General features: G+C 37.1%; 1 protein-coding gene across 1 annotated transcript; it reads right to left on the reverse strand.

Annotated features, from left to right (window-relative positions):
• Window positions 1-1,221: 1,221 nt before the first annotated feature.
• LOC105382675 (venom carboxylesterase-6) lies at window positions 1,222-20,451 on the reverse strand. Its single transcript, XM_011552598.3, has 10 exons — window positions 20,124-20,451; window positions 10,817-10,972; window positions 9,454-9,604; window positions 8,753-8,947; window positions 7,545-7,741; window positions 6,429-6,585; window positions 3,658-3,830; window positions 3,063-3,213; window positions 2,507-2,633; window positions 1,222-2,136 (listed from the first exon to the last, which is right to left on the reverse strand). The coding sequence occupies exons 1-10, from the start codon at window positions 20,310-20,312 to the stop codon at window positions 1,950-1,952; spliced, it is 1,683 nt and encodes a 560-aa protein (XP_011550900.3). The 5' UTR covers window positions 20,313-20,451; the 3' UTR covers window positions 1,222-1,949.
• Window positions 20,452-22,181: the final 1,730 nt, after the last annotated feature.

Below are 22,181 nucleotides of genomic sequence, written 5' to 3' on the forward strand. Positions count from 1 at the left end.
TTACTGAATTTGTTGCAAGTACCTAGTTCTACAGATAGAGTATACTGTGCATACTGTGCAATCGTCTCACTATTTAAGTTTTATGCCGGTTTATATTGTTACATTGAGTTGTATAAATTGGTTTGGTATAAATCTACACCATTGTAGCTATCTACTTTAAAGTTGAAGTCAAACTATAACTTCTATATTATTTAAGAAACATGATTTAATAAACTAACATAAGTTTATGTCATGATTTTTTTTTATTACGACTTCTCCTCTTTTATTCTAGGTATTATGTATCTACTTAAGCAAACGGGATCAGCAGAATCTCGTATTTGTGATTCTTATTATAATATTATGCCAGGGTTTATTTTATAAGTTATACGTAATGAATAAATTGATTTCATTATATGTGTAACTGGTTGGTAACCCTCTGTGGTTTTAAAAATTTAAAGTAGATGAAATATATTGGCTTATTTCTATCATGAGATATCATCGCACTAACATTAGTCCGCGTCGAAGTTAAATAGGCCTGAGTTTAGTACTTAGGTGGTGTCTACGGAAGACCCTATCCATTTCAGGATCGCCATGCCACCGATCTAACATACAGAATACATATAACATACCCAGAATTTTGAAATTCTGATTTCATTTTCTGGTTAGATATACTATGCTGCACATGTAGGTTTCGGCTTAGTATACCCTTTTTGCAACACCCTGTAGTTACTTCCTATGTCTTCATTCCTTGAAAATTATGTAGGTGTTCAGGTCGTGAAACAAAAATTAAAACAAAAAACTTTTTGGAGGCCATACATATTACTTAGACTACCTAACCTACATAACTTTTCTGCCTTTTATGTAAAAATCCAGAACTTAAGTAAATAGGGACACATTTTTATGTTTTCTATTGAAATGGAGCAAAAACAAGTATAACTTACCTACTCAAGTTTTCAATAAAGCATGGTATTAGGTAGGTTTCATAGAAAAAAAAATAAGTAAAAAGTCAAATATAACGTGAGTGTTTACGAAACTGTAATAATGGTACCTACTTATACACGTATGTATTACTTACGTGGTAAACAATTAAAATTGGTTGAGGTACGTAGTATGTAAAAACTGGGATTGTTTAATTTTATACTTACACAAAACGCTACTAAAATTAAGTTTTATAAAAATATTTATTTTAGAGATTATAAATTAATGATCACGCGTTACCAAAAAAAATTCAGTTTAAGTAAGTAAGTATTTACTTTATTTCATTTATTATACTCTTAGCTTTTCTTAATCTATGTTAACATTATTAAGTACTTATACAAAATACTCAATCGGTAAACCGCAAACACATACTTAACGCTATAAAACTGATTTTAGACATACTTACCTAACTAAAAATGAAACTGGGTTTAGGTAAGTAGATACCTAAAATAATATACATACATATCTAATAACCAAAAAAACAAAATAAATCAACCCTGTTATTTTTCCTTATAATTTGTCAATACCTAAGGATTCATTTATAGATATTAATATTGACTGTCAAGTCTCAGCACACAATTATAAGTACGTCTCCATACAAAAAATGTGTCGACAGGTTGTGACCGTTAGGTACGTGTCTATCATATTTTAAAGGGAGCATCAAAATCTATACTTAAGTATAAGTTATATTCTTTTCTTCTTGGCATTTCAAAAATATTGAGCAAAAGTTTGTTCATAATATATTATTATCCCTATGTCCGCGTGCCTTTATTATCCGACACCCTGTATTTTCCATCATTTTATAGGCCAAGTTGCACAAAGAAGCTGTAAACTAAGGTCGGCCTTAAATATCTTTATCTGATTTGTTTCGTAAGTTACTTACGTAAGGCACATTCGATCAAACTAAGTATTACCGCTAAATAATTTAGGCGTCTTGCGTTTTTCGGTGTTCTAAAATACCCTTCGTGCAACTGGCCCTAATTCTGACAGTCTCACAACTCGTCGTAGAATCTCCTAGTGTTCCTGTTGAACCAGAGCGGCAGACTGCCCCACAGCTTAGAGGAGTCCGCCAGCCCGCGCCCCATGGCCAGGGTCTCCCCGATGTCGAGGTACTCCATCGTCTTGCTGTCTGTCACCGGACGCCATTCCACCGGCAGCTTGGTGGGGAGGTTCGGGTTCCTGCAATTAGTTAAGGTAGAGTAAGAACTTATGAGTTAGAGATGAGAGATGACAAATTAGAAGTTCTACAAAGGAACGATATATAGCTTCTATATCTATATCTTAATATTTAAAGACATCTCCGAAACTATGTAGGTGAAACGGATAAAAAAGGAATTTATCCGTGCCCAACCTCAACACTGCCGAAATTACATTATGTCTTTAACTTTGGTAGAGAAAGCTTATCGTATAATCATCATCCAACATGCTGCTTGATACACGCCTATCCATCAAATAGCCACCGCTGTAATATGGGCTCCTTACTCTTCAACCTTTCATATCTAGCTTAAACCAGGTTATCAAAACTGTCAATATCGTATCAATTCCTCACCCAGTGGTAGCGAAGTTGGTGAACATGGTGATGATGAGGTTGCTGATCTCTATGTCCTTCTCGGAGAAGGGCTGGCTCAGGAAGTGGATCGGGAACAGGTGCATCAGCTCGTCCGCGTGACACACACCTGGAACATCAAGATAATTATCATTAACTATGATTCATATTTTACGGTGACAAACTCTTAAAAACGCTCTTGTGTTTATCAGCAACATGATAGGATCGAAGATAACTTTATTTCATGAAAAGGGTAAAGTGGATCTTTCTTCTTTTACGCTTAATTTGTTTACAATTAATGTGATTTTATACGCTATAAGTAAGCGTTCCCGTGACCCGGTCCCGCGGTTGCTGTTTCAGTTAGTTAGACTCCGTCGGGCAGCTTGAATGCATCCGACAGTCGGGTCGACCACTTACCCGAAAACTCTCTCAGCACATGCTTGCTTGGGGTCCACCAACCCGCACTAGGCCAGCGTACTAGGACTATATAGGCCTAAAATCCTTCCTTTATTGGAAGTGCCCCAGCCGTAAGGAGGTGAAGGGTGGTGATTTAACATACCGTGGTCTCCGTCCTCATCGCCGAAGATCTGCGAGAAGCTGTTGGTGGCGCGGTACGTGAGCTCGTAGAGGTACACCGGCTGCCGAGTGTACTGCAGCACCAGGTCCACCGCGTCCACCATCGGGAAGTTGAAGTACGAGTCGGAGTACGCCTGCGGGGTAAAAGGGTTTAGGAGAGCTGGTGGAAGTTTTCGTAACCGTTCGAGCAGTGAAAAGTTAAGGAGAATTTGTATGGTGTGTAGGTTTAGACAACTCGGTCGCTGTTGCCCATTCCCTTCTCCCTATGTTATACATGTACGGGTAAGTAGAAAGGATAAATAATCGCTTCACGCACCACAATCGACCTCTGAGCTCTACCACGAACGATAATCTTCACCACACCAGTCGTTTGATTTCTACTAGCTAACACTAAAGCCAAAGAGAGAACGATGTCTTCTTTAACGAAAAGAGCCTCCTCGGCAAACGTATCAATTGGTCTAGGCAGTCATGGGGTGAGCTATTCAGACTGGTATAAATCCTTTTACCCTATAGTCTAACTCTAGTGTTTGTCATCGACACGCTAAGAAGAACTGCTCCAACCATACAAAGTCACTCACCTTCAGAATATTCCTCTTGATCTCCTTCTCATCCTTGGTATCCAGGTACTCCTTCCTCAGCGCCGCCGTGATCTCCTGCTGCTGCGGATGGTTCTCGTAGTAGAACGTCACGGGGCTGATCACGTCGAAGGCCGACAGGAACTCGCGGAGACGGGTGCTGTTCTCGGTTATCCCTGGAGAAGAATGGGAGATGAGATTTAGATCTTACTATTAATTGTCATTACCAGCACCAGCAAGAGTTAATAATCGTCCAGTGAAACTGTTTGTAGCGCCACTGGTTTTATTAAATTAATTTAAAAAAAAATAAAAAAATATTTATTTCTGAATATGTTTACAGTATTCTTAAAGTAGGCACTAGAGCGTACAAGTTCCCCAAAATTGATAATGCGCATAGAAATCTTCGTCATTGTTCGGCAACGGTCGTATTCCCGAGCGTTAGAAAAACTATTATGTATTTAGAGTGGATAAGTGCATTTTCTTCATGAAATTTTAGTAGAATTATGTAATTGGTGCTAAAAGAGATAATTGATTTATCAGTAACGAAATTTGATTCGATAATTCATAATATTCCATAATATAAAAATTTACTTCGAAAATGTTACAGTAGGTACTTTTCAAGTGTCTTACTGAAGCTGATGTAAAGATGGATGAAAGAAGGTTTGAATAACACAAGGTTTATATTATAAGGAGAAATGGATTTCAAACACAGGTTTATATAAAAAAATTGAAATCTCAGTTCAAAAGTATTTACAGCACTGATTATTTCACATTAATAAAAATGTTTACATTAAAATCTCAGTTCAAAAGTATTTACAGCGCTGATCATTCACAATAATATTACAATTACAAACTTGGTCTTTTGGGTGTGGCTTTATTGGCAAAGTGAAGTCTATCAATGTGACGCATATTTTATTCTTAAATTTGCTTATGAGGCACATAAGCTATAATATGGCATCGTCAAAAATAATTAAAGTTGAAATTAAATTCACATTTGAAAAAAATAACAAGAACGATGTGTAATTGCAGCTCTTTATAATTCCACAAAAGTAATATTGATCTTGACCTTGAGACCCTTGACTGATCGGTGACAGCCACCGACCGCCCAAATTGTTTTCGATTATGTGTCACATGATATTGACTACTATTTCTTTCGAACAAGGATCAAAATGCAAGTGCTTTGTTTAAGGCACTGATTCGGGTGTTTCCGGGAATACGACAGTTTGCGAAGATTTGCATGCGCATTATTAATATGGGAGAACTGTAAGTACATGTTATTTGTATATCTGGGGTCAGTGGTGTCCTAAATAGGTTTTTTTAAAACCTGTAGAAAGGACTACCGGTAAAGTAGGTACAAAAAATATTACATTTCCAATTTACTTAACTACTTTAACTTAGTTTAACAAAAAAATAAAAAGATAAAAAAATCAGAATTTTAGTTAAAAGATAAGTATTTATAAAAAATTGCAGTAATGCGCGTGTGAGTAGAGGTGTGTGTGTGTGTGTGTGTGTGTGTGTGTGTGTGTGTGTGTGTGTGTGTGTGTGTGTGTGTGTGTGTGTGTGTGTGTGTGCGTGTGCGTGTGTGCGTGTGTGTGAGTGTGTGTATTTGTGAGAGTATGATTTACAGCTAAATTCGATATACATAATTAATATAATTTATAATTACAGTTCAATAAAGTTATCAATGACTTGATAACTTTCCGTTTCATCATAATTTAATTTTAGGAGTAGATTAGTTACAATATGTTTAGTTTCTATGCTATTCAGGTTATAGACAGTTTTATATTTATTCACTTTGTTATAAAGATAGGGTCCGAGGTAAAGAAAGAATCTTTTAGTGAATGTAAAGTTAGGAGTGGGAAGTGTACAGATTCGGTCTTTACGTCGTGTGTTAGAAATAGTGTGTGGTGTTCTGGTGTGTTGAATAAGAGTAGTGTTAAGAATAAAAAGTTGTCTAACAGAAAGTACCTTACATAATTGATACAGTTGAAATGTAGGGAAAAGGAAAGGTCGAAAAGTAGCAACTTTTAAAATTACACGTTGAGCTATCTCAAGAGGCTTAATATACGTTTTGCATTTTAAAAAAACTGATTCGGCCTCTTTAGGCATTTGTGAGATATAAAGCCCGTAATTACTTTAAATCTCCAATAACACTAAACGTGTGCTTTGTGATAATGCGATCGATGGCAGATTGTTATTCATCTCGAGGAAAACCAATTTCCGTAGTTTATCCAACTATGTGCTTAGTACATATTACACTGAGCTCGCAACAGTCGTAACATAAGGAAATGAGTTACAACTTATAATAAATTAGAGCAGAAACAGATTTTATATCCAAGAGACGATACGTACCAGTTCCTGTCTCTGTGATAGATAGGCGTAATAAATACATTTATTGATTTATTGCCATGCCTATCTACGTGGTACAAGTAAGCTTGAAATTACTTATTTACTTTCTCCATAACTTTCTTCAGGTAGGTAGCAGATTGGATAACTCGTACGCAATTCTAGTAAGTAGTCCTCAATGTAAGTAGGTAATATTTCATTAATTAGATTCGACCTTTAAAAATATGGCTAAGAAAACTTTGGGTAATGTCCTAAAAATCACCCTAAAAAACCAAATGCTAATCGGTTCCACCGTTTGGGAACTAAACTACCACAGACACATACAGATCAGACATGCACTTACATCTTAAGCACCCCCCTTTTCCATCAGGGGTTAAAAATTATGCATTTATGTATAATATCATTAGTAAGTATACAGAAGTACTCACAGACAGACTTCAAGCAGCCCTCGTCCTTGTTGAGCCCGGTGAGCCAGGGCACGGCGGCGGCGGCGGGCGTGAGCCGCGGGCTGCTGGTCAGGAAGGCTCCAGGCAGGTCCGGCTCCACCACCGCCTTGAACGGGGTCATGGGCTCGTAGTCCCACGCCTGGTGAGGAGGTCAAGGGTTAGAGGAAAGGGAAAAAGGATGCATGTTGGCGTCTGTTATGAACTCTGTTTTCAGTTTGACCGGAAATAATGTATGTCGCTTCAGAAAGTGCCCGTGGCTTGCCCATGGTAATGCCCATGGATAAGTTTGCGTGGCATCTTGGGTTTGTTTATAAATAGTTACTTATTATTTATTACATAAATAGTAAGTAGTCTGTAATGTAGGCTGGATGTATTAGTGTGTCAGTATAATATGTTTAATTGAGTAAATCATCTTACTTACTCAATTGAACACGTAACCACTAGAAAAATGGATGAACGTAATGACGTTAGTCTGGATGGATACAAAGTAGGCAGGGAATATCCCATTTTGCTATTTTTGCATGCAGAGGAAAAGTCCACTACAGAAACGGCTAGTCATGATGACTAATTGGTGAGTGTCCATGATATCCTCAATAACACTTACAATTTATTGACTCTCTCAATATGTATATTTAGTACCTTATATTCTGAATGCGTAAATGAATAGCGGAAAATTGAGATTGTTGTTTTGTAACATGGTTTTTCTTGTAAAACACGTGGAAAGCTGTTAGTGGGAAATCAATTTGATAATATTACGCATAGCTACCTAGCTATACTGCTAAAACAAATAAGGTTAAACAGCATTTTTTTACTTTATGAATTCTCACAATTTTATGAATTTGGATTAAGGCTTACCTAGATATACTAGGTTACTGAGAAAGTATTTATTCGGTCCGACCCAATTGTTTGCAAGTCTTAGTAGTCTCCATTCAGTAAAAACTTACTTAATTAAAGTGCAATATTATATTTAACGGACCCTTTGTCGAAAACAGTGGAAACAAAAGACAAATCCACATTTTAGATCACAAAATCGTTTTTAAGGAAACAAAAAACAACTCCATTGCCTTATTATACGCACGCATAATTTTTGATACTCACATAGAACCTGTACTCCGTGTCGATCATTTCCCTCGCGTCCTTGCCTCGGAGGCAGTTTATCATCAGCTCTGAAGGTGCCTGCGGGCATTCCATGAACTTGGCCAGGCGGAAGGCGTTCCTCAGCGCCTCGCCCGGCGGAGCCTCCGCCCAGGGGACTAACGCCGTCCCGGACTCCGAGATCGCTTTGTGGAATAGCCCTGTCGGTTGAGAAAGTAAAGTTGAGTTATGTGAGTTAAGACGTGTGGTTTGTACAAGGAATTATTCGTCCACAGATAAGGACGAATTTGTGGGCGAAACATTCATTGGTGGATCTAATATGTTCCCTTACATTTTAAAGAGGGATGTTATACTTACTTAATTAACTACTACTTAATGGTACTTAGGTACTATCTAAATCTAAAACTTTATGATACGTATTTATGTACATTGTACTTCTCAATCCATGTACAATGTACCTAGATACGTATCATAAAGTTTTAACAAAGAGCATTCAAAGTGTTCTTATGAAATATAACCTTCGATTAACAAAACCACTTCTAAAATTATACGTAACACGTGTTGAGGAAAATGATTAAACTTAGTACGTACTTACTTACCTAATTTAATATTCTGACTTTGCGTTAATCGTTGATATAACAAGTTTTAAGTAATTATATAAATATTTTATCTAATATTTATGTCATATGGTTAACTAAAGTGTAAGTAACAGCTTTTCCACAGTCAATATCCTGGGATTAGCATTGCCTCCGGTCTTGGAGAAAGCTTGAGATCATTCGTGTTGTAGATTTCTCAAACGTAGCCTAGAAGCTAAAATACCTATGTACTTTGAATTTTAATATCAGGGTAAATAATGTGTGTTATCAACATGGATGCCGGAAAACCACATTAGCCTAGTTCCACCACAATACAGAACCGACATCGACATCGACATCTGACGATTGCGAACGTTTGCGCCAAGACGGCCAGTAACAGGCGGATCTCCAACGTACCTACTTATGAAACAGTTTGTTACTGAAAGTCACGCATAAAGCACACACCTTGAATCTTAGCATAATTCTGATTGCGGTGTGGGTGTGTTGAGCTTTACGTAAGCCTCCTCTTTTTTTTTTCTTTTTATAATAATCTACTGAAGGTTGGTGCGGTCACAGGGAGTATTCCTATCTCCTTTGCCAAGCACACTCTCTCAAGACAATAAAACAGCAACTAACCAGCACTAGTAGTCGAGATCATGTGGTAGTGCACGCTGGCGCCGCCCGCGCTCTCTCCGAACAGCGTGACTGAGTCGGGGTCCCCCCCGAACTGGCGGATGTTCTGCTGCACCCAGCGCAGCGCCGCCTGCTGGTCCTTCAGCCCGTTGTTGCCGGGGCAGGCCTCGTCTTGGGTAGAGAGGAAGCCTAGGGGACCTGCGGGAGAAGGTGTGTGTGAGATGGTAGATGTCGAGGCTAAAGGTGCCAAATGACCGCGGACCACATGAGGTTGCAGCAGATGATGTGTCGCAACGTAGTTACTGCTGGTTTCTGTGTCTTTACATGACTCTTGAGCACTCGACGAAACTGTAGGTAGATAGTAATTCAAAGGCAGAGTTATAGGAGGTCATCCTCATTAGTCGTACATTGCCTCGGAGGTCCGGCTTAATAAGTGACGTTTGATGGACTTTTTATTTCGGAGACCCAAATGCCATCCACCCAAAATTGCATTGACGGAGTGGGCTCCATCTGGCAAGCAAAAGAGAGGATGAACTCCGATGAACCACACGGACACACAGTCCTCCTGTCGTGCAAGAGATATCTGGCCTCAGCATGCGCTGGCATATGAAATCGAAGGCGTGGCCCAGAATCCCAGGACCTGATGATGATGATGATGTGCAGTCGATGCATTTCCTTTCATTCGTTATCTATCTAAAACTGACCTAATCTGTAGTTAGTAGCGACCAGCAGCACGTCTCTATCCAGCAGGAACTCGGGCCCGTACATGGCAGTGGACGAGTCCCCGCACATCCAGCCGCCGCCGTGGAACCACACCATCACCGGGAGCAGGCCAGACGAGATGCTTGGGGTGCCCTGGAAGGGGAGGAACGGGGGGGTCAAATGATGAACTGAAAGTTCTGTCACCTGGTGGACGGAAAGTTCTGTCGATAGAAAACAAAGTAAGTAATCTCCGATGATAAGGTAGATCTTCACTTTTGTATTACTTAGCTACAAAGTTTCGATTACGACGATAGCGCTTGCACACCTCGTGTATTTGTTGGTATTTCCATATTGTAGTCTTGGGGTAATGCTGCAGTAAGCATGAGCAAAGTAGTGTGCTGGAGATGCTTGTTGGTTTGTTGAAGCACGATCATTGTAAACCAAGAAACTTTTTTTACGTACGTTTTTACGGCTTGCCACCAGTTTCCTATTCTATACAACCTTCAGCCAATGCGTCCGGTGCTCAACTTCTACTGCTTCTTTCCATACTACAAGCCTCAGCCAATTCATCAGCTGCCTCAACCACTTCTTACCGGGTTCCGCTCATCTGGCATAATCTTTATTGACCAAAACTCATTTCGCATAACTCGTATGGTCAAAACTTTTTTGGCCGAACCATCACTTTGCCAAGACTTATGTGGCATAAGGCTCGTTACGTCTAAAACTCTTTAGGCACAATCTTTAAACACCTAAGTTTCGTTTGCTCAAATTTATGTTCGTCTATACCTATGTATAATCTTGTTTCTCCTAATTTTATCTTAATAATATATTAAGTATGTAGTAAATGTACAAAATTGTGGTATTTTTCTCCTACATCCCGAAAATCACGATATTGTATGATAAAAAAATCGAAAGTTAACGACCAATATAATTATTACAAACCCCATGAGATCGAAACCTAAAAATAGGTGCGACGACGAGCAAAGCGAGGAGGAGCGTGTTAGGTGCACATGTTCATCAAAACCAAAGCGGAGCGCAGCGAAGCGGAGCGGAGAGTTTTCCAAACAGCGGAAACAATACAAGGCACCAGTTTGCGCTATGTAGGGAGACGCTACGTCAAAGTTAAAGCCAAACGAATATTATTACTTTGTATAAACCTAATAAACCTATGCCATAGCATTATTAGGCTATTCAAGATTTGGCCATACCATTATTAGGCTAAACAATGTTAGGCGAAATAACTTTTTACTAAACGATATTTATGCCATACGATTTTCGGCGTAACGAGACTTTGACCAAACGTTACTATGCAATACGAGATTAGGCAAAAAAATCTTATGCCAGAAAAGGTAGAACCCTTCTTACCAGATCATCAACCCTCGGCGTGTACAGGTTCAGATACAGGCAGTCCTCCTGCCCCACGATCTCCTGTTGCCGGGTGTAGGGGTTCCTCTGCACGCAGGGCGGGCTGGGCTGCGTGGCGTCGCGGACTCCAGTCCAGGGGGCCGCGGGGGCCGGCGCCTGAGGGGAAGGGGAAGGGGGGTTAGATGACAGTTGTTATGTGACGGAAAATTATGGGTAGAGGTGGTAAAAAAAAGTGTGCTAATGTCTGTTTTCTTTGAATTCAAACACAAACACTGCAACCTATTTTTTTTTATTAATAGATTTCATTTTTCATTTTTTTCAATAGCGTAAAAAACGAGAGTTGGTTAGTGATAGGACATACTAACCTTGAACCTATGTAGGTACCTACCTTCCTAGTTTCTGTATTCAGAAATAAATAAAGTAAAATCAGCCCTATTTCTGGCCTACAAAAATCGGTCATGTGGGATCTTCCTCATCCACCGACTTATTACATACCAGAACAAATTGTTCGATATTAAAATATAATACGTAACAATATAATAAGTATAATAAAAATTAATATGATTAAAATTACTGCAACTCAGATGACATCGTATTCTTTGTGTACTCATAACGAGCAGCACAACCTTCACACTTCAGCAATTAATCATCGGAGTGTGGAGACTATGAATACTATGGTTTTTTTTATTAAAATAAGTACATTATTATTAGGTTACGGAGGTGTTATTATGTAAAATATGTACATACATTGACGGGTAATGAAAAGGATCCACCGAGAAAAAGCACCAAAATACTCGCAAACGGAAAAAGCTAGCTTAATCCCGACTTCTGCAACATTGGAGTACATTTAACAGAGCATCAGGATATTACCAACTAAAAACGGTATGCCGAGTGTATATTATGTACACTTACTGATAAAGTATACGTATAGTTAGACAAGTTATTAATAATATAGGCCGTTGCAGTCACATTAGCTACCGTTCAGTCCAGCTTACAGGATTTGGAGGGGTCACTCCGACTTGTGTTTTTTTTTGTTTCGGACTCACCGATTGCATTACTACTGCTATCGTGCGTTTCAATGTTGTGAAGCTAGAATCATAATGATACTTACTTTAGTCGATTATTACTAGTGGTACTTATGGCTAGTGGCTAGAACCCTCCCATGGTATCACCACGGGTCTCTCCAGATTGACAAAAAACGAAACCAACGAGAGCTATGCTTGCTAGACAACGAGCCCTTTTCGAACGGAGAGCAGTATGTAGAAATCTGTTAAGTATGTCATAAGTAGGGTTTCTGCTCGAGAATTCTCGAGCTCGAGAAGATTCGAGAAATTCGGCTTGGTTCGAGACGAGAAAAAAATCTGAAGACTCGAGAATTTCTCGAGCCTTGAGATAAAAATTAAGAATATTTAATTCGAATTTTCCTGCGCCGCTTTACAACACACACGCATACCATGCGCGTGTATTATGTTTCATTATCCATTTAAGCTAATGCTGTACTGATAATACCAATGAATGATTAAAGATAACGTAGTAATAGTTACGTACTGTTTCTTAGTTCAGGTGGACCAAAAGAAGTCATCCGATGGCTCTCATTTTTTTTCTAAATGAAATACTTCGATTCTGTTTCTTGATTATGTTTATTTGAACCTTTGCAATTTTATTGGTAAAGTTGAGAAGATGATTTCGGCCAAATGGGCGCCGTCACAATTAATTGCCATACGGGCTCGTTTTATAGAATTTCTCATCCCTTCAGCGAGAACTTCGGGCGAGATATTCTCGCACTTGTGTCGAATGTTGTCCTTAAGGGCTTCCAGAGACACGAGCTTATTCACATAAACACGGGACTCCAAAAAACCCCAGAAAAACTGTCTGAAACGGTTACATCGGGCAATATTGCAGGAAAAAATTACAGATAAAACGAAAAAAAGGTGACTCAAAAACTGAATAAACACAATTTATTCCGCGTTCTTGGGGAGTATATCAATCCACGGCTTCTGAACTTGTATTCTGCATTTGTCTAGTCCACCAATATCAAAACTGATTTCAAATTGGGGGCCATTTGCACAAATGAGAGCAACTTCCAACAGGGTGATTACTTTTGGCCCACCTTGTACTAGTAATAAGTAGCTAGCTAGACAGCTAATTATTAGTATTAGTAGAGTATTTTCTTTGTGATTAAGTTGAAAAAGTAAAAAAAGGAGATTTTGTGTCTTTTTATTTAAATTAAGCCTTTTTTCTAAAGGTCTTCTTAGAAAGGCTCGAGACTCGAGAAGACTCGAGAATTTGGGCTCGAGAATTCTCGAAGCTCGAGAACGAAAACAGGTCGAGAAATCAGAAACCCTAGTCATAAGTATGCGTGCATACCTATCTGTGCGTTTATACAGTATGTATAGGTATATTCGGTGCGTTTTAACAGAAGTTTTTAATTAAGTTAAGTACTTAAATACTTTTTCAATTCAAGAAAGGAAATATACATTTACATTATTATAAAATGTGTAATAGGTAGGTAAATTAATAATTCTCATCAAATATAATTTGTTATCATTATCATAAAATATAAAATAATCGTGTAAAATTTAAGCAATCTTTTAAAGATTAGGTACGTTAATGGCAAAACTATGTCCACGTTACAAATCTTGGACCTTGATAGATAGAGACATTTATCAATAGGGTCATTGACCCCCAAAAGCAGCTCTCAAAACCTATTACCTGCGAACATATTCGGAACTAGTCGGCGGTTCCAATTCGATAGTGAATTCGCGAGGCATTAGGTACTGCTCGGAAAGAATAGCGAATTATAGGTGCACCATAAAAGCCTTCTTGTGTGTGGTATAACCGGGTCCCATGCATTTTTGCAAAAAGCGATGCGCTGACCACGACTCTAGGCCGTTGTTAGTATTAGACGAACCGTACCGATTTCATGACAGCTGGCTTTTGGTCGTTCGTTCGTTCGATTTCTGTAGTGACCCCCCCGTACCTTATTTATAAACGTCCAGCGCACCCTTCACAGTCAGTGACTTACTGGGAATAGTGGGAATAGGTACTCTAAACATGGGGGTAACCAATATCGCCATAGTCGGTTAGATCGTAACCAGGGATTGGTTCATCAATTGGTTCGTCATAAGTCAACCAATAATTCCTGGTTATGCTCTACCCAGTGTCTACCCACTATGGTGAAATTGGCAAAGTAAAGCTTTATGTTAGTCGCCGACACAATAAGAAAGCATGGAAAACGCATGATTTTTAAAAATTTGGACTCATTAATTATGCCATGGCAATGAAGTTAAAATTATGGTAATTTGGTCAATGCCAGTTTGGGTAACTGCTAAGGTTACAAAATGAGCTAAAGTATAATTAGTTTACATAGGAATATACTCACTAAGTACATAGGGTTACATACCTATTAGTATCGCTACATTTACTACCACTAATGAATAGTGTGGAAGAAGGTCGTTTCCGTAAATTAGGGAAATATCAAACTTAACGTTTTTCCAAAATACTTTATCCTGAATAAAAACCATGTTAACGAAATTATCAAATTAGTCACAATAAATATTATCCGTTTCTATAAATACCTAAGTAGGGGTCTACTGCTTGCCCGCGAAATAAATAACTCGAAAACGGGCCTGCCTAGGTAATTATAGAAAATGAATTCGATTTTAATTCTAGTCTATTCTACTTACATTTACTTAATACCTATAAAGTGATCAAGTTTATGAGGCAGTACTTATGTAGGTGGAAGCGTTAATCTCTGCATTTACTGAACTGAATCCTAACTAATATTATAAATGCGAAAGTAACTGTGTCTGTCTGTCTGTCTGTTACTCTTTCACGCCAAAACTACTGAACGGATTTGAATGAAATTTGGTATACATATGGTCTAGACCCTGAGAAAGAACATAGGCTACTTTTTATCCCGGAATTCCCACGGGAAAACTTTTGAAGGCGAAGCGAAGCTCGCGGGAACAGCTAGTTTGATATATACCTAAAGTAATATTTTAACCATTTAAACTTCCCTGCAATATGCTCGGGAAAAACTTTCAGTAAAAGCCAATCTTTCGGGAAAACCTATTAAGTAACACTTGTTATATAGTACCTAAGTACCTAATTAGTGTAAATATTTTTAACGTCATACTTAGCTATTGTAGTAAGTATTTTAATTATTGGTGATCTAAAGGTAGAATAGAAACTCTTATCATCTCTGTTATACATGCATTTTTATTTAAATATTAATACAATACATATTTAAATATTACCTACCTACTATTATTATGCTATGTAGGTAAGTATGTGAATATGAATATAATTATTTATGCGCTACATGGTTCTAGATATTCTTAATATTTAGTTTGGTTTTGGTAGCTAAAACAAACCTATACTTAGTAAAAAACGTTAAGGAAAAACTGTCTTAGTCATACATTATTATAGTATCGGAAAGATTATTTTAAGGAATATTGTAATTAAATATTAAACATTTCCTATACCGAATGCATAATTTATAGTTTTTGCTAGAACAGGTTCCAGTGAGAATGCTATACCTATGTAATTTTTTTTTCAGTTTAGGTAACTTACCTACGTAAGTAGGTAGGTTACCTAACTTTACTTACATAGGTACGCTTCAATATTTGAGAACGCTCTGGTATTTTTTTTTACCTACTCTATGTATGTATCAACATTAAATAACTGATTAAAGGTATCAGCATAGATTATACTGAATTAGTTACCATCAGAGTGCATTGCCTTTGTTGATAAAAATCTATCTTTCAGTAAGGTACTTACTTGTGTTTATCTAATTAGTTATAATCATCTCGATAAAATACTTATATTATTTTTAACGTAGGTATAATAAAATTATAATCTATCTATGCCATCGAAGGTAGATAATAAGTAGTACGTTCGTAGTACCTTAATACCGTACCGTAGTACCGTAGTCTCTAATTATCCTTTAAGCATTTGATCATTAACCGACTAGGAAAAGAGGAGGAGGTTCTCAATTCGTCTGTATACGTACTTAGGTTTCTTTGAAGTAGGTTTGTACCCAACATAGATAGGTAGGTTCTACTAGATACTTGTGTATCCTTTGAATGGACAGTTTTAATCAGATGAGATTCAACAATGAGCCTGCGCCTGTGATGAATTTATCACAAAATTTCGGTTACAGTTAAATCCCTACGGATAAACCCTACAGATAAACGCTGTAAGTAAGTTTATGTAAAAAAAATATAAGTGAAGTTTTACTGCGTAGTTGTTTTCCACGCCTTCATCAACATAGCAGAATTCAATCGTTTAACTTAAAGAAAAAACGGGCATTGTAAACATTTGTCTGTTGGATCACACATAACCTTGCCATGTTCCGAAATAAAAACTAGTTAACTTTGCAATAGATCAAAAGGTAGCATAATAGAGATAAATATCAAATCGTATTATAACTTTTAACTGCGTCTTCACAGGGGCGAATTTCCCGTTTTTAAGCTTATCTTTAGTATAAGAACCTGATTGGCTCGTGGACGTTATGATGTAACAATAACATAAATAAAATATAAATACTTACTCGATCTATGAGACAGTCACCTAATCAATTTAAAATTTTATCAAATAACTGAATACCCTGTGAAAGATTAGGAACTATATAGGTATTACAGTCCAACTAAAAAAAAAATAAAGTCGTGAAAACGGAAGTGGATCCTAACTAATTGTTTAAGATCGTATTAAACCGATCTGTTATAGGTATTTATTAAAGGACAAATCCGTTAAAAATCCATAATCAATCGGTATTTTATTTTTAAAATGTAAGTAAGTAAATAAAATAACTGATGATCATAAAAAGTCTTAGCAAAATCGCAGTCTTTGTTGTCTGGACTTTATAGTTTAACTGTACTTATTATATTCAACCTAGTTATGAGTGAAGTTAGGTGAACTGAAAATAGTTAAAGCTACATATAATGCTACGTAGGGAAAGTATGCGAGAAAAGTTTCAGGATTCAGGGTAGGCGGCAGAGGTGCATTGCTGCACGCACTTTTCGCCAGTGTTATGTTAGTCCCAATGTAATAGGGGGCGGGCCTATTATTACCCTTTATGCTATAAGGTACTCTGATTCAAACTCAGCTAAAACGAAGTATTTACTTATAATAAACAAGGGAACGTAGGTATCTCATTTCATAATCCATGTTGATACACTATTAGGCACATACCCAAGTAACATTTTTGGTTTTAAAAAGGTTTTGAAAAGGTTCTAGAACCTTTGTATGGAAATCAACTCGTGAGACTTAGAAGGCTCGATAACCTTATATTAACCTTATATTAACCTCCTGAGTGCAAAAAGGGCCCACGTTTTAGAACCTTTCTGAGAGCTACAGCAAAACCTATAGCTCAAACCCAGAACCTTTTGAACAACTTACACAGAACCTAAATAAAACCTTCACAACCTTAATTTAACGTTAACATAACCTTGGAAGACAGCTTTTAAGTTCTAAATTAGTCCTGGATGTAACTCTACTATAACTTGAAACATATTTGATGGATATTTGTAATGCCTTCCCAGGACTCTCGGGTCTTAAAATGTTTCTGTGTAAGATTTTATAATAATTATAATAAATGGCGCCATTACCTGACACTTTCCAAGACTCAAAATGGCTAACTTGTAAGTGTTGTATTAATACAAAATATAGTAAGTAGTTAGGCTGAAGTCGGGAAATGTGAAAACCTTGTGCGACTAGCACTTTATTGTGATACTTTCGGATAATAGTTCTGTATAAGTGACGGGCCTTTTGTAAATGATAAATTTAAAGATATTTTAATTTAAAAAAAAAGATAAAATTTTATGTTTGGTGTAAATTTATATTAGAAATAAAAGTACTGTCTATATAAAAAAAAACATATATTTGGAATAGTATAGGAAACGCTACTGAATTTTCCCTTATTCATTAAAATGTATCTTTTTGGTAAGTTTTTTTTTTATTTCAGTGAAAAAATATGGCGGCCGTTAGGAAATTACTAAAAAGCATTAAACATATTTTGAGGATGCCTCTAAAGCTTTAAAATATTCTTGTAGGACTTAAATCATGCATTTAGCTCATAGCCAGTGCTTAATGCTTTTGGTTTTCACCAAGTAGTCCTAATTTGTTTGCCTAGACAACTTTTATCAACCTAAAGGTTTAAGATAGGTTTTAAAAAATACTTATAAGTAATTTAAATATTCCATAACTTTATGGTTGTATCAAGGTTAAAAATTTAACCTTAAGCTCTCACTTTAGCATTAATGCTAGCTTTTCTAGAAGTAAATCAGGAGTCTACGACAACTATAAGATCCTAGAACTATATGCTCCTGAAATACATGTTAAAATAACGTTAATATAAACTCTTATCAGCAGCTACAAGGTTGTATTAATAAACAATTAGTTTTAGGACTTAGTAATCATTCTCAAGTACTCAATATGACCAGATAGCAAAGCATTAACCTTTTCACAACCCTTATAAAACCTAAAGGCATTTCTTACAACCTAAGCTCGAATGAAATGTTACTTGGGTAGTTTTCCCCGTACCCCTGTTATACATACATGCCATGGGGCCTATTCTACAACTTTTATAAGTATGTAATTAAGTACTTACTAAATATTTATTTTTTTAATTTATTACAGTAAAACATGGAGAGAATTTAACTAAAGTAGTATACTTAGGTGATGTTACATTTTCATACGACTTCAACAATGTCGCAGGTCAATAACCATAGAAATCATAGAATACTGTATGAACTAATATTCTACTAACGCATGCACTATATCACTACAGACACCATTAAGATACCCTGTGAGGTCTGTGGGAAAACATAACAAAAGAAACGCTAGTGCGATAGTCACACAAATCAGACAAGTTCATAAAGAGTTATTGACTCTTATATCTTCCTATATAATCTATAACTATTGTAAGGTATTGTATTTCTGGTCCATTATGATGTACTCGTAACGACCCAATAACAGGCCAGGGTGACAACCCAGCTCCAAAATGATTTTCGTATGAGAATGTTTTTTTAAATACACCTAAATATTAATAGATAATTATTGAACAAGATTATCATTAGGACTATATAGGACCCCTGAAAGCCTCTAATGGAACCCCTGGGTACCGAGGTACACCAATCGGGGACCGCTGCCGTAATGTTGGTAGTACCTACCTATAGGTACATATAATAGTCTACTCAATCAATATCTATAATGATTAAGTAATGAATAAGATAAGCCTATTTAGTACCTGCATATACCAATAATATTTCACCAGGGTTTTGAATATTTATACGGAGTTAGGCATAATATTTAGATTATTATTTTAAATAAATTCGCATTGCATACCAGCTCAGAAATACCAGCCTAATTAAGCCTAACCTACACACTACACATTGGTATATATCACGATTTACACTACCTACGTATGAATAACTACTAAATTAGTTTCTAATAGTAGGTAAATATAGGTACTTAATCAGGTTAGGAAGTTTTTTTTAATAATTAGTTGGGACTTTACGGTGAAACATTAGTCACTCAAAGTGACAATGCTACGTGAGTGAGCTATATTATAGATTTTCCCCCCTGGGTTTCATTTCATATATTGATAATTACCTAGGTTTATTGGGGTTGGTTGGGCTTACGTGTTTAAAGTCTGGTGAGGAAGGTATATTTCGACCTTCCTCACCAGACTTTAAACACGTAAGTACTATATAGCTACCTATCGACTCTACTTTTATGTCATGAGCTCATGCGCCATCCACATCCAGAGACATCACTGGGTACCTCTAGGTACCTACCTATTAGTCTTATTTCACATCCGTTTTTACCGATCCTGTGAGATTAAAGAAAACATTGAAATAATAATTTTGTAGGTATGTAGGTATACTTATTTACTAACTACTTATCTATGAAAGTATTCTTTTATAAGTAATTGGAATGATTTTAGGTGAGTATAGATTGAAATGCAGTAAAAAGTCGACTCAGATCACTTTAAGATTATCATCAGCCATGGAATTAAGTATAAGTACAAGTAAACCTTTCCCCTGGAGAACCCCTTGTTACCTTATAGTAACTACAGATATCTAGAATGTCTAATATGTATATAAATGGGTTTTGACGCTTCATTAGACAAACTTTTTGTGTAAAAAATAAATTACTAAAAACAATAGAGAAATTTATTCGCTTAGCACGCTTGCATGATTTTATTAGACGTAGATCTCAAGTTCAATCAACTTGCTTAATGACCTGTTATGATCTAACCACTTAAGTGAACCCATACCTTGTAGTAAGTTAAAGAATGTACCTTAAACCTGAGGTCTCCCAGTGGAGGGGCTGCGAACGGTACAGACGTGAAGGCGGCAATTTTCCTGCCATCCCGAGTCTTCATGTAGAATCCGCCCACATCACCAAGGGCCGTGCTCACCACCGGACCCGCCTCATCGCCCGTCGCGAAAACAATCGAACATAAAACCAAAGTAATAAATTTCCACATCGCAGAATATTAAAGACCGCTGCTGGTCGTAGCGTGTTGGCTTATCGAATGCAGATGATGTAGTGAAGAGTCGGCGCTCCGGACCCGCGAATAAAAAGTTTAGATACGAAGTAGTTTCCTAGGCGGAGGCTCTACGCGTCTAGCTGAGACGCCGCCGCCACGAATCTACCGTTTTTGTATAATAACTAGAGGTATAATTATTATTACCTAACTGGAGCTAAAAACCCGTGCTAATGGTGACAAATGGGCGAATAGCTTGTGAACTGCTTAGCCCATTATGATGAATGTTGAAAAACCATCATCACCCAACTATTGTGTGATATGATTGTCATTAAAAAGTAATAATAAAAGCCAGGGGCGTATTTAAAGATTGCGCGCCCTGGGCTCCTGTAGTTTTCCGCCCCAATCGCCCCATCAAGGAATGAAAGATTTTTTTTTCTGTACACAAAGTTAGTAACAAACTTCTTTATTACATCATCGTAATCAATTTTGTTAGTTAAATCAACTTCAATGTAAAAATTTGCCAAAAAATTCAGCCTTTCTTCGATAAGACTGGATCTTAAATAGTTTTTTATTCTTTTTAAAAAAGAAAATGCTGAAAATTCTGCCATACAGTTTGTCACTGCAGTACAAAGAAACTGTGGCGGATTTAGAAATTTGCCGCTAGTAGGCCATTAAATTTTGCCGCCACTACTGATTTCTGAAATTCAATTCGTTAGTTTAATCTCGTTATTAGTATGATTGTGAACTTAATAATGATATTTCTATCTGTCTGTCACCAACTTTTTCAGATGTTTCATCAAATCTTTTTTAAGGTTCCGTACAAGGAAAAAAGGAACCATTATAGGATCACTTTGTTGTCCGTCTGTCTGTCTGTATCACTACCCTTTTTCTCAGAAACGGGCTAAGATGTCAAGCTGACATTTCGCAAAGATAATATACATTCGGCCTCGAAAAAGTAGAATAAAATATTGTTTTTTTTGGGTGTCTACCATACACGCAAACTGGCCCAGTTCTGGGCATGTATTATTTAGCGACTTTGTTGGTTTGTCGTCGACACGATAAGAAGAAGAAGAAAATGGGCATGAATTTTGTTGTTGGTGTGGAGTATCGTTGAATAGGTCTTTCACAAATATTAAAGGTCTGCTCAAACCATTTTTTCATTCAGTAATTGGTTTACGATATATTAAGCTTCAAAGTGCAAATTTTTGGTAGACTCAAGGGTCCTCCCCCTAAATGTTTGGTCCAATAAATATATTAAAAAATCACTGATTTACGAGGGCGATACCGAAATGATCGGGAATAGAAAAAAGTACAAAGATATCATAATATTATTTACTTTTATTGTTTTTCAAAGTAGTCTCCGTGACATTCAATGCACTTTTTCATTCGATTAAACCAATCATTGAAACAGTAATTCCAGTCTGAAGTGGATACTGTCAAAACAGCTGATTTGTAAGCTTCGACCGCCTCTTCTGGGCCGCTAAACCGTTGACCACGTAGCATATCTTTAATTCTTGGGAATGTAAAATAATCATTGGGGCTCAGATCAGGGCTATACGGAGGATGGTCCATCAACTCCACGTTTTCCATATTTAAAAACTTTCTTGTTTTGCGAGCGGTATGAGAGCTTGCATTATCGTGGTGAAGGATTATACGACGATTCGGGTTAGTTTTACGAAGTTCTCTTACGACTTCCGGCAAACAAACTGTTGTGTACCAATCAGCAGTAACCGTCCTTTGTTCTTGTAATGGAATCTTAGCCACATGGCCAGTTTTCGATACAAACGAAGCGACCATTTTTTTCGACACGCTGCGTGAGCGAATAACTTTTGTTGGCTTGACCTCACCTTCGAAGACCCAAACTGC

The sequence above is a fragment of the Plutella xylostella genome, chromosome Z (assembly GCF_932276165.1).
Source record: "Plutella xylostella chromosome Z, ilPluXylo3.1, whole genome shotgun sequence".
NCBI lineage: Eukaryota > Metazoa > Arthropoda > Insecta > Lepidoptera > Plutellidae > Plutella > Plutella xylostella.